The sequence below is a fragment of the Phyllostomus hastatus genome, unplaced genomic scaffold (genome assembly GCF_019186645.2).
Source record: "Phyllostomus hastatus isolate PE091 unplaced genomic scaffold, TTU_PhHast_1.1 phas_scaffold_12, whole genome shotgun sequence".
Classification (NCBI taxonomy): Eukaryota; Metazoa; Chordata; class Mammalia; order Chiroptera; family Phyllostomidae; genus Phyllostomus; species Phyllostomus hastatus.
In genome coordinates, this window is record NW_025334007.1 from 9,943,211 (window position 1) to 9,956,047 (window position 12,837).

At 41.8% G+C, this 12,837-nt stretch overlaps 1 protein-coding gene across 1 annotated transcript in view; it reads right to left on the reverse strand.

Moving 5' to 3' along the window:
* Window positions 1-12,837, reverse strand: part of PHEX (phosphate regulating endopeptidase homolog X-linked) — a 166,456-nt gene that overhangs the window by 127,427 nt on the left and 26,192 nt on the right. The window contains exons 4-5 of the mRNA XM_045856084.1: window positions 2,160-2,246; window positions 890-1,116 (exon numbers count right to left, since the gene is read on the reverse strand). Of these exons, the coding sequence (XP_045712040.1) occupies window positions 890-1,116; window positions 2,160-2,246 (314 nt within the window). The remainder of the gene's footprint in view (window positions 1-889; window positions 1,117-2,159; window positions 2,247-12,837) is intronic.

The window sequence follows — 12,837 nt, forward strand, 5'->3', positions numbered from 1 at the left end:
GGGGTTTTTTTTTAATCCTTGCATCTGAATATTGCAGGTTAAAAAATAAAATGTGTTTAGGAAACCCAACACATTGAACTGAAACAGGAATTTTTTCTCCAACTGCAATAAACCTCAGGAAACAAAATAATAATACAAAAAGAAACATCTGACAAATTAGGATGCAGCAAAAGGAAAGACAAAAAAATTAGAAAAACTTCATTTCCAAAAGTGTCTCTCCTTGTCATCCTTATGGATTTTGCTATGAGTCACGCAAATATAGGCCACTGAGTAGAGTGGTGATGACTTTAAGTCGCTGTTTCAGTGACACGTATATTTAAGTCTTTTACTGTCCCTTAAATCCTCATTCTTGCTACCCCTTTACATAAAATAAATGCAAACACATATAACAAGGTGTGGTTTGGGGCCTCGACTTCTGTCATTTCCTGCATGTTTCTATTTAAGCCTGTGACAAACCCTGTGCCATCTCACCACAGGGGAAACGGAAGTCTAAGAGCACTGAGGGAGGAGAGTTTGGGGTAAGAGAGACTTCTCGTAGAGCACAAAGAGGATCTCCTAGGCAGCCAAAGAAGTTCAAGCTTCTCCTGAGCAGAGGGACCAGTGAATGTCCGTAGAAAGTGGCAGGATCTGAAAGGGAGCGAGAGGCCCAGGGCCTCAGCAGCAGAAAAGCGCACTTGAAGGGGAAACAAAGGCTGGGATAGTGGGTTTCTTTTCAGAAACAGATACCCGATGATTGGAGGGTCTCCCAGTCCCCAAGAGGAAGGCTGCTAAAAGGGGCAACCAGGACGTAGGGACGTGCCAAGACTGGTTCAATTTCCTATTAAAAGGTGGGTGGGAGCGCAGAGTCAGTAATGACTGAACAAACGAGATGGCCGAGTCCCCACTATACCTTCAAGATGTGTTCATTGGATGCCTTGTCATCGGGGGACACATACAAGCGGATGAACACAGAATTGCTGTATTGGCCACGAAACGTTGCAAGTGTGTGCAGAAGGCTGAACTTTCTCTCTGACCAAACCCCTTCCGGACCAATATTAGACTCGAGCACAGGCCAGCGAAAAGGTGAATGCCGCAGGATGTGTAGCAATGGCTTGGCGTCTGCTTTTTCAATCGCTTCTGAAAGGGAGCAAATATGAAGGGAGAGTTAGAATTGCAAACTGGATCACCAAACTAGAATGTGAGGATATCTTCTCAAGAGAAAATTCCTGTAAGGCCCCAACTTAACATTTCAGCTGGTACAGAGAGGTGCAGTGGACTGAGCCTAAACAGGCATAGAGCCACCTATGAGTCACACCGCAATGTAGCTGTCTAAAGCTGGTGTTCTCGCCAGGAGAGCGAACTAGGGAACCTGCTGGATGTTCCCTGCAATAAAAAATAGGCTCACTACACTGACCCCAGGCAATGAGTGATGTTCGGCTGGTAATACTCTGCAAGACTAAGGAACAACCCTGACTAAAGGAAACTGCTCAATAAAACCAATCACTCCCCAATAAAAGTGAATTAATGCCTCAGATTCTTTCATCATCTTTGACTGCCCGCTTCTAGCTAACAGAATAATGCCCCAAGCCCTAAACAAGTCAACACAGAGGCACTGGCTTCTTCCTGCAATGGCCTTGAGAAAGTGGACCAGGTAAAAGGACAAGTGTCTCTTTTAATTCCAGTCAGACCCAAGATACTGAGACATACCTAAGACACCCAACAAAAATGACTATTAGGCTGGTGGAGAAGCAGAAGGAGACTGGCCTTCCTGGGAATCTGGATTTCTCTAGGCCCCAGGAGGTCACTGGGGGACACAGTAACACTCCCACGGGCCCTCCCTCCCAGGCTCCTTCTCAGACCACACCTGGCCTCTGGATTCTGCATCACAAAAGTGGGGTTTGTCCTTCTGACCCTATCCAAGTTTCTCATGGAGTAACTGATACCCGAAAGAATCCATGCCATAGAAATAGAACTGTTTTCTCCACCAAGCAAGCAAGACAACATTAAGACAGGGCTAGTCAAAATCCGGTTTTTAAAAGTCTTTCCTTTCCTTAAACAAAACCTTTAAACATTAACAGAATTCTTAGTTCTCCTTTACTTTCAATGATATCTTTCAACATTAAAAGAACTCCCAAGAATAAGGGTGGTGAACATGTTATTTGTTTTTCTTCATTACTCACTCTCATTCATGCAAGATGAATAAAGGATTTTGGCTTTCTGGATGGCTTCGATGTCCCGCCTTCTACTGATCGATTTCTCCAAAAGTGCTAGGAAGGTTAAGAAAGGATTCATTAGCACCCGTCCGCATGTGGGGCTGGGTTGGAGGGCATTGATAATCACAGCCCCAGCCTCCAGCCTCCAGCAAATTAAAGGTAAAGACAGGCAACCCTAGAAAAGACACATCTATAAAAGATATGCAGACAGCTGAATCGATGCCAAGTTGCTTGAAGTTCAAATAAAAGCAATTTACCATTCCTTTCTCAAAGGTTCTCCTAACTCAAAGAAACCAAAAGTTCAATTTCCAACTGAGACTGGACCTTCTGCAGGGGTTAATGTTTCCTGCCACCTACACAAAAGGAAACAGAATTCATTTATTCAAGAACCAAAAATAACTGAATTCTATTCCTTGTTTTCTGCACCGAGTAATAGTCTCAACGGAGGCAATTTCATCAGGGTCGGGTTTCTTAAGATTTCTTCACAGCCGAGCCTCTCAGGAAGGTCACCTGGAAGAAATTTCCCATTAGAAGTTTTATTCAATGTTGTATAAACATGCTGTGGACATGGAAGACGTTGTTTAGACAGGAAATGTAGAGGCGAGACTGGGAAGCCTATCCAAATTGCCTGAAAACTTGCCATTTACACATTTGAAGTCCTGACCATTTAAATGAGGCCATGTGTATAAAACGGTCGCCAGCATAGACCTAAGCCTGCCTGGGAAATGATTTCTATTTATAAAAGTCACTGATGCTATTGTTTGAAGGTGGAAAATGACAGCTATCACCACTTCATTAAATAAGGAAAGAGGAAAGCCAAACTTCAATTAAAACCACCCTCCCTGCAAAAGACCACCTTGGTTATACTGGAGAGGACTGAATTACCAGCAGGAAGCCAAGACAAAGTATCCCTGTGCGGCTCCGTGGCACTGCCTCCATCGAGCTCTACTATCTCCTGTTGTCAAGACATTTGAGGTTATTTCTGAAACAACCCAGCAGCCTCCAAACGACGGTACAACAGATGCTCCTACAGTACGCCGAATGGCTTCAAAACACAATGTACAGTGCTAATCAAATTAGGAAATAATGACATAGTCTCTGAAGAGGAACTGACTTCTAAACTAGAAGTTCTGCATTTCCAAAAAAAAAAAAAGCCATCCAGAGCTCCTGTCCAGCTTTTTAAAGTACCCTTACTTCCAACAAGTCTATGTAACTAGATTCAAATAAAATAAATTGAGTTGGATGTGGGCATTTTCTATTCTTTAACATTGTGTGTAGTGCTTATTTCTTGTATATTACACAGAAATAAAAGGAGGACAACTAGCTCTGAGGATAAAGAACAGAGGGTTTTTTAAGAAACAAAAAGCTCTATAGCTATATCCACATATATTTCTATTCAAATCAGATCATGTGCCTTTCCACCATGTTGCTTCCACAGTCACTGATTGGATTGTCGGGAGACACATTTGGAAGTAAACACTCCACATTTCATTTAGAGATGCGACATTATTCCAATGCTATAAACATTCCACAGGCTGCAAACATGAAGGCCCTGAGGACCTAAAACAAGCCACAGCAGCAAAACAACTCAAAGTATGAAATTTCTACCTGCGTGTCCACTGAGGTACTCTGTATCACAAGGAGGAAAAAAGAGGACTTGTATATGCTAAGTAGGGTAATCCCAAAATGCTAACCATGCTAAATATCAACAATGTATAGATGTCAAAATTCTAGTTTCTGTAGCAGAATTTGGCCTTAAGAAAAAATTCAGCTACCACAGGTTATTTGTCTTACCCTTTCCCTCGTCCTCTTTTTCTCTTCGTACCCAAGCAGGCAGGAGAGCATTGATATGCAGACAGTGATGTGTCAGTCAGTTGGCAGCATCCATTTTATGTACCTCTGTATTTGAATTAGTGGAAAGAGAAATAAAATCTAGTGTAGGGAGTCATTAATGAACAGAAAACAAAGCCTGCCTATCAAAGGCAATTACTCAGGTTATTAAAATGTCCCTAAAGCACAGAGATGGCCTCACAGGTCACCCACACAAGGGCATTCCTGTTATAATCAGTGTTATTTCATGGAAGATTTCTCATTTGTCTCCCCACTCCACATCCAGGTATTCCGAACCATGTTACAGGAGAAAAGGAAAACTCCAGTTTATAAAAACCTGTAGTGCACAAATCTCAGACTTTAAAATTGATGTCAAAGTGCTTCTGGGCTATCAAGTCTGAACTTTACATGTATTATGTAAGTATTTTTTCCTCATTATGCCCAATCAAAAACAATTTTTTAAGGACAACGTATCCCCATGTCAAGGGGATGAGCTTTCAAATCGCACAGACACAGATTTCAGCTGCAGCTTGCTGATACTTTCCAGCTGAAACCTGAGCAAGTGATCCCATCTAATCCTCAGTTTCTCCATCTGTAAAGCTGGATAATAACAGTGCCTGCCTCCCAGAGTGGTGGTGAGGATCAAACATTTTAATGCACAGGAAAGTCCCGATTTCAATGCCTGGGCACGTGATAAGTGATCCATCAATGGTGGCTTAAACAGGATTACAGGCGGAGTCAGCCCTACCCAAAATTGTAACTTAAGCTTATTTCTACTGTTTCCTCCATAAACGGTTTTTCCTCTGCCTTTCTTAGGATACTGCAGCCAAAGGCCTTGTGCTAACCCAAGACACTGACACTCGGTATGTAGGACAACACACACTGGACCTGTCCTGCCGTCTTACGAAGTCCCATGCTCCCAACACTTCCCCCTGCCTTCACAACAGAGGCAATGCTCCATGAAGAGAGATATTTTGCAGGCAGGGTTAACCTCTGAGAACATTTTGTTCCTCCTGGAAACGAGACATTTTCCTATTTTATGTAAACTTTTTCAATGACATTACAGAAAAGTACACTGATCATAATTTTTAAGACTTTCACACAGTGAACACACCCACATAATCAACATTATGACCAAAACCCCAGAAGCCCCTGGGGCTATCCCTTCTAATCCCTACCTGCAATCAAGACAACCAACATCCTCTTTTGTGAAGGGCTTACTCAAGTCTATTTCCCACATTTCTATTGGGTAATCTACCTTTTATTGATTTGTAGAAGTTCTTTATAGACAAGGTCTGTCCAGAAAGTATCCAGCCATGCACTATGAAAAATAGACATGTATTGAAGAAGATACAAGATACAGGAAACACTGTACATAGGGCAATGATGCCTCAGCCCCCTTCAAAGTAGGCACCTTGAGACCTCATACAATTCTCCCAGTCACCATCAACTGCCTGATGAGATTTTCCTGAATCTCATTGATGGTCTGATATCTCTTCACTTTTGAAGGTGATTTTACTTTTGGGAAAAGCCAAAAGTCTCAGGGTGCCAAATCTGGGCTGTAGGGAGCCTGAGTCACCTGGGTGATTTGATGTTTCACCAAAAAACTCTGCATGAGACGTGATGCATGAGTGGGCACGTTGTTGTGATGAAGCTGCCAGTCACCAGCTGCCCATAGCTGCAGCCTTCTGAATCATCTGAACAGTTTCTGCTGGGGACTGTTCAAACTTAACACAAAGTTTGATGCAGATTCATTGCTCTGCTCACTCAGTCATTTTGAATGTGATGGCCACACAATGTACACGCTCACTCAATGGCATCTACTGGCGCCACTGACTAGTACAGTGAAGTCATCATTGTTCACACATGCACATTCCAGTCCACTCTCTTTGGCTGCCAGGTTACACTGATGTCACGCAAATCATTCTCATTTTATTAACAATGGCTGGACTTTTTCCAGACAGGCCCCATATTCTACATACAAGCCCTTTGTTGAATATGTGTATTGCAAAATCTTATCCCATTCCATAGACTTCATTTTCTTAATGTATCATGTGATGAACCAAAAGTCTTTATTTTCATGTAGCCCAATTGCCCATTTATTTTCCTTCTATGATTAGCATATTTTGTGTCCTATTTAAGAAATCTTTGCCTGTCCTAAGATCATGAAGACATTCTCTTATATTTCCCCCTAGAATCCTTATTTTTTCAGCCCATGTGAAATTTGGTTTTTTCCTACAGTGTGCACAGCCATGCCTTTGCAACATAAGCCTGGCCTCACAGGGGTGAACTCCATGAGAATTTTAATGAAGAAGGTACTTTTGGTCACCGGGCCTCAAATATTATCACCAAAAATACAGTTGGTGCATAAAATTGGCATTAAGAATGGCTATTTTCTACTAAATTGAGTAGTCTTTGGGCAGCGACTGGGTCACGTTCATCTTTGAATACTCAGGGCCTAATGCTTGGCGTAGTTGATGCTCGATGCACACTTGCCTAGGTGAATTCCTTACAAGAGAGTTTTTAATCACACTGAAAAGGAACTGTGAGAAGTTAGACTGACTTCTTTTATTATTTCTTTTTATAATCAGCAATGTTCTGATTATGCTAACATCCATAATCTCCTTTTCTCACATTTTAGTCTGTGTATCATACAAGGAAATCCAGGATACAGCCTGTTTTCATGAACAACAGTTGTTAAGATGCCTAAGTTTCATTTACCGATGGTCTCAGCTAATCATCTACTTCTATTTCACTCCCAAGCTGGGAGCAGGGGATTCTTAGTATGTGACTTCCTTAAGCACAGAAGCCAGACAGGACTATCAATTCTACTCACTCAATTCACTTCTTCTGCTCAGACAGGCCCTTTATTTAGAGCTCTGGAATAGGGAAAGAGAATTCTCAAGGAAGAAGAATGAGACTCCTGAGGACTTGGCACTTCCCTGATGAGTCAAGAGCTCAGACAGATATTTGAAGTTTCTGCAATATTTAGAGCCTTCCCACTACTACTGTTTTCAAAAACTCCACACGCGTATTGCCTTGACCATGTGGCTCAGTTCGTTAGAGCATCCTCCCATAACGGAAAGGTGGCAGGTTTGATTCCCAGTCGGGACATATACGTAGATTTCGGGTTTGGTCCCCAGTCCAGGTGTGTATAAGAGGCAACCAACTGATGTTTCTCTGTCACATCAATGTTTCTCTCCCTTCCTCTCTCCCTAAAATCAATGGAAAAAATGTTCCTACGTGAGGAGTAAAAAAAAAACAAAAACAAAAAAAACAAAAAAAAACTCCACATGCACAAAGTTTTAGGCATTTGAGCAAACATCTACCAAGAACCTCAATGTTGAGCTGGTGCCATTTTTAACGAGATGGCTCAAGAGCACAGAATTATTTCCGTACTTGCTCCTCTGTGTTCTTTCCCTGACCCTGCACCTCTTCTATGTACCTGTTCTGAAGGGAATCCTCTGAGCTGTGGCTGCTTGCCTCATTTGCTTAACAAAAACAATAACTGCAATGTAAAACCTTCATGTCAAATGTCATCATGGTGAATTCCCAAGTTCACGTAAACTATACCAAGATTTCTCCTTTAGAAATCACAGGGAGTGTCCTCTTAATTCTAGCGAGAGAGAGAACACAAAAAATAACTACTCTGGAAAACCAAATCTACATTTTAAGGAAAGGTGCGTCCTTCCACACCTACATAATGAACAGAATGTTCTCTAGACATATATATTTTTTAAACCCATCATAGCATTAGCCTGGCTTCTCCTTTGGTGGTACTTAAAAACCACCTTCCAATGGTCCGTGCTTGAATGTCGCCTCTAATCTTACTATTTTTAGTCCTTGTTGATTTTCCAGGCTACAGACTTCAATTTGGTTTCCAAACTCCTCTGTTTATTTACCATACTGAAAAATTTCATTTTTCTAGCTCACACTGCATGGGTATTAAACTCATATGCAGTCAAACCTAGACACTCTAAATCAGCTTGCAAAGCCCATTGTTATTCTCACTAAATAAAATTCAAGTTAACTAAGTCATGGTCTGTGGATTCCATAACCCTCATGTTTTCACGTGAATTGTGTGACACTCGACTCCACCGTTCCTAGGCCCCACAGCCGGTCAAGCGTGGGATTAACTGAGTCTGTCTGACACACGGAAAAGACAATAAAAGGTGGTATTTCTCATTCTTCTAAAAAACTCCCACCTAAGTATAAGGAGAGAAACTGTCAGAATGCTTTTCTCTGTTCATTTTTTATGATCACCTTATAAATGATAATTGCTGGTTGGCATCAGCCTAAGAAAAAGGGGCAGAGATTATTTCAGGGGAATCAGGAACCTCTAACTCATCAATCTAAATCATAGGTTACCAAATAACATAAAAAATACCCCACTTTTAACACAAAAGACCTCTTTGTCCATAATGAAACCAATTTTATAAAACTTCCAGACACTACAAAATTCTAATGGAAGATAACTCATTTATTATCTTCACTTATAAGAGAAGTTATAAGGATTAAACTTATCAGGGTTACACTTCAAAATAATTTAAATTAAATTTTAACATTACTCTTTGATAGCATAGTATTACAATGAATCTGCCAATATGATATTTTAACTCATAAAATTAGCCTTCCTACTTAGATAATTTGTATCTTAGCAGATAATTCAATGTAAGGCCTGTGCTGAACTTAAAGTCATTAAAATCCACCTTCAGTTCTTTTCCTATAATAAAAACCCTAATTACATTTTTCCTGCCTCCTATTACTACCATTTTAACATTAAGGAAAAGACCATATATGGTTATATATTCCCTGCAGTGGTCCTTCCTGAGCTGTGTCCTCCAACATCCAAGGACCCAAGGGTGACAGCATTCATTTATTAAGTACCCGCTCTGAGCCAAGTGTATGACCTCAATTAATCCCTGACCAACCCTAACAGGCATGTATTATTAACCCCATTCTATAGGTGAGAAACCTGTGAGAACCTATCCAAGGAAACTCAGCTAGTAAAGGTTAGAGTTTGGATTTAGACACAGGTCTCTAACTCCCGTTCATTCCACCAGCAGGTAGCCAGTAAAACTCCACAAGTTGCTCTCCTGTGTGAGAACTAGGCCCCAAGCAGCTGCACCAGAGGCAGCACTGCCCTCGTGGACGTCCCTGACAGATCTCTCAATCATAACGGAAAAAAAAGTCTCCCCTGGTTACATAGAAGACTTGTTTTCTAAAGTGGTGGGATGACTGTGCTGAGCCATCTAACCCCTCTGCCCTGTCACCCTATTTGTGACCAGAGACATACACTCCTGAGACACCTAGCTAGAGACAGGAGGCCTGGTAAGGCTAGAACAGAACAGTTAGCTGGTCCCTAATGTTGGACTCCACATTATGATCTAGTCCAGTAATTCACATTACTAGTCCAGACCAGTGGTTCCCCAACCGAGCATGCAGAATCAGTATCATCGAAAGGGCTTGTTAAACAGTGTTGGGTCTTTTCCACCAGAGTATCTGATTCCATAGACCTGGGTGGGGCCCAGAAATTTGCATTTCTAACAAATTCCTAGGTGATGCCAATGCTGCAGGTCGAGGGAACACACTTTGAGAACCCCTACTTTAAGCCAACAGTACCCACCAGTCCTTCTTTTGTCCCCATCTTTATTGAAGTGTGGTTAACAATTACCACCACCCCTTCAGGCCTGTGATCCCAGGACAGGTCACCAGTCCAGATTCCCTCCTCCCCCACTGTCCACCCAAACCCAAAGGGAAATAAGGAGCCTTTGTCTTATCTGCTGTTTTCACTGTGCAGCTCCACTTCTTCGAGGATATCACTTCTTTGTTTTATTCTGGAACACTCTCTTTACATTGGCCCATTTAGGTATAAGTCAGTGAGTATCTGAGTTCTGCAAAACCAGTGTTACAACGTTCCCTTCTTTTTGTTGAATTTATTGGGGATAATGTGGTTTAATAACGTATGTTTCAGGTATCCACTTCTGTGATACATCATCTGATTACTGCACTGTGTGCTCACCACCCAAACTCTAGTCTCCTTCCGTCACCATGTACTTGACCCACTTTACCGTCTTTACCCTTCCCCTGCTCCCTGCCCTTCTGGTAACCACCATACTGTTGTCTCTGTCTATGATTTTGGTTGGTTGGTTTGGTTAGATTGTGCTTTCAAAAATGATGAAATATTGCTGGGTGCAATGACATGGATGGATCTCAAGAGTATCATGCTAAGTGAAATAAGTCAGATGGAAAGCAGTATTCCATGTCATGAAAGGCAAGGATCGACATCCAAGATGACTCTATCTAGCAAAGCTTTCATTTAGAATGGAAGGGCACATAAAGTGCTTCCCAGATAAGGTCAAGCAAGTTAAAGGAGTTCATAATCACTAAGCCCTTATTATATGAAATGTTAAAGGGACTTATCTAAGAAAAAGAAGATGATCAAAACTATAAACTGCATGGGGGAGGGAGGTGGGGAGGGCTGGGGTGGTGAGGAGGGGTGGGGGAAAAAGGCAGAAAACTGCACTTGAACAACAATTAAAAAAAGAAAAAAAGAATCAACCAATGATTCTTGTATGTAAATAAATGGAACAATAAATAAATAAGTGGAACAATAAAAAAACTATGAACTGTAAAATGACAACAAACTCACAACAACTTAACCTAAAAAAAAAAAAAGCTAAGCAAACAACTAGAACAGGAACAGAATCACAGAAATGGAGATCACATGGAGGGTTATCCGCAGGAAGGGGGAGGGAGGAGAATGGGGGAAAAGGTACAGGGAATAAGTAGCATAAATGGTAGGAACAAAACAGCCAGGGGGGGGTTAAGAATAGTACAAGAAATGGAGAAACCAAAGAGCTTATATGTATGACCCATGGACATGAACTAAGGGGAGGGGAGGTGCTGGTGTGGGGGGGAGTGCAGAGTGAAAAGGGAGAAAGGGGAGGAAAAAAACAGGACAAGTGTAGTAGCATAATCAAAAATACCTTTTAAAAAGAAAAGGACAAGAACCATATGATTTTACTCATATGTGGGATATGAAGAAGTTCTTTACCTTTCTCAGAGACAAAATGCAATAGAGGTTTGAGAAGACAGTCAATTCACTAGTTCAAAAGGAGAAAAACTCATCACTGTGCCAGGAAGACTCCCAAAGTGAAAAAAAAACAACAACAACAACACAGGGCAGCTATTTTCAAGTCCAACTTACACCACACCCTGTGAGGAGGAAGAGTGGGATAAATACTGCATCCCTAAGATCCTAAAAAATCTGAGCTCCAGACTTTACAATTCCTCCCCTCATCTATGACAGCAGCATCAGAATACTGTAAACATACGTTTAAAAAGCCACTTCCCAACTAACCCGTTTTCACGCCCACCTTCCACGAGGAGGTGAGAGCAGCAAAGTTCTATTCTTAGCTGTTCAAACCACAGTGTGTGGTCGAGGGAGGCTGTCCCTCTAACACTGGGTTTCTGACAGTGAGGGACCAGGAGCTGGACTCGCTTTCTTTCTCTATCCAGAATCTTCTCCTCCAAAACGGGGAAAGCAAAAGCACCTCTGACACAAGTGAAAGATCCAAAGGAGGAAAAGGGCTGGTGAGTTGAGAACTCACTTCCACACCCACTGGCTGCTGCTGTGGCTTCCACAATGGCTTCTGCTGGGTGACTCGGCACAGCACCTCTCTGACTTAAAAGAAACCAGGAGCTACAGAGAAGACACGATGACCCTTTACTGCTGCACTGAGGAGAAAAGAAAGAAAAGGATGCCAAATAATGCTTGGGGGTTTCTGTAACAAGGAAGACAAACTTTTGTCTGGACCAAACTAGGAAACAGAACAGCATGATGGGGCCTTCTGAACCGGTCTCCATATATCAACTCCTTCCTCTGAGCCATTCTCCACATGCAGCCAGTGTACTATGGAAAAACACATCACTCATCGAGCCCCTCATCATGACATTTACAAATGGCTTCCCATTGTCCAAGCACAGAGGCTAAAATTTTTACATGACCTGCAAGGTCTGCATGCTCTGCCCCCCTCCCATTCTTTTCAGTTTTGTCTCTTGTACCTTTTCCCTTACAATTCTGAGCTCCAATCACACTGGCTTCTTGGGTTTCCTCAAAGGCACCAGAGCCTCTGCTCATGCAGCTCTTTCCGCCTGGCTTAAAATGGGAGACATTTGAAATGTTAGACCCATAATCTGTGGGGGACAAATTATATGGCTGGACCGGTTTGGGCAACTCACATAATTTCCTTGACCTTCGCTTCCTCAGATGTAGGGCAAAGACAGAAATAAACAATGATGGCCGACATCACAGAATTAAAGTGAGGGACCATAGAGAAAACAAATGATTTGCTAAAGGAACGAAATTAGTAACAAAAAACATTTGGGCCTTGGGGAAGTGGATTTATGAATTCAGAATAGAAAGCAGGTAGTAGAAGCAGTTCGATTTGGAACTGAATTTAAATGACCACGACAGGAAGTCTCCGGTTAGTGACACAGGCAAACTTGTGAGAACACCAGCACATATTTGTGTGTGCATGTGTGCGCACACACATGCACCTCTCCCTCTCTCTCTCACACACAATTATAAGCTCCCACATTTATCTTAATTGTTGATGAAAATAAAATTGCCTTCTCACTGTATGAAAAGTCCATGCATGTTTTCAAAAGTATCTCTCACTGTGCAAATATAAACACCAATGAGGCTTTCCAAACATACATATCTTCTTTGTGACAAGCTATTATCTAACTGGCATATAATTAATTTTCCTGTTATGGGTAGTGCCTTTTTTACATGGAATGTTCTCTTGAC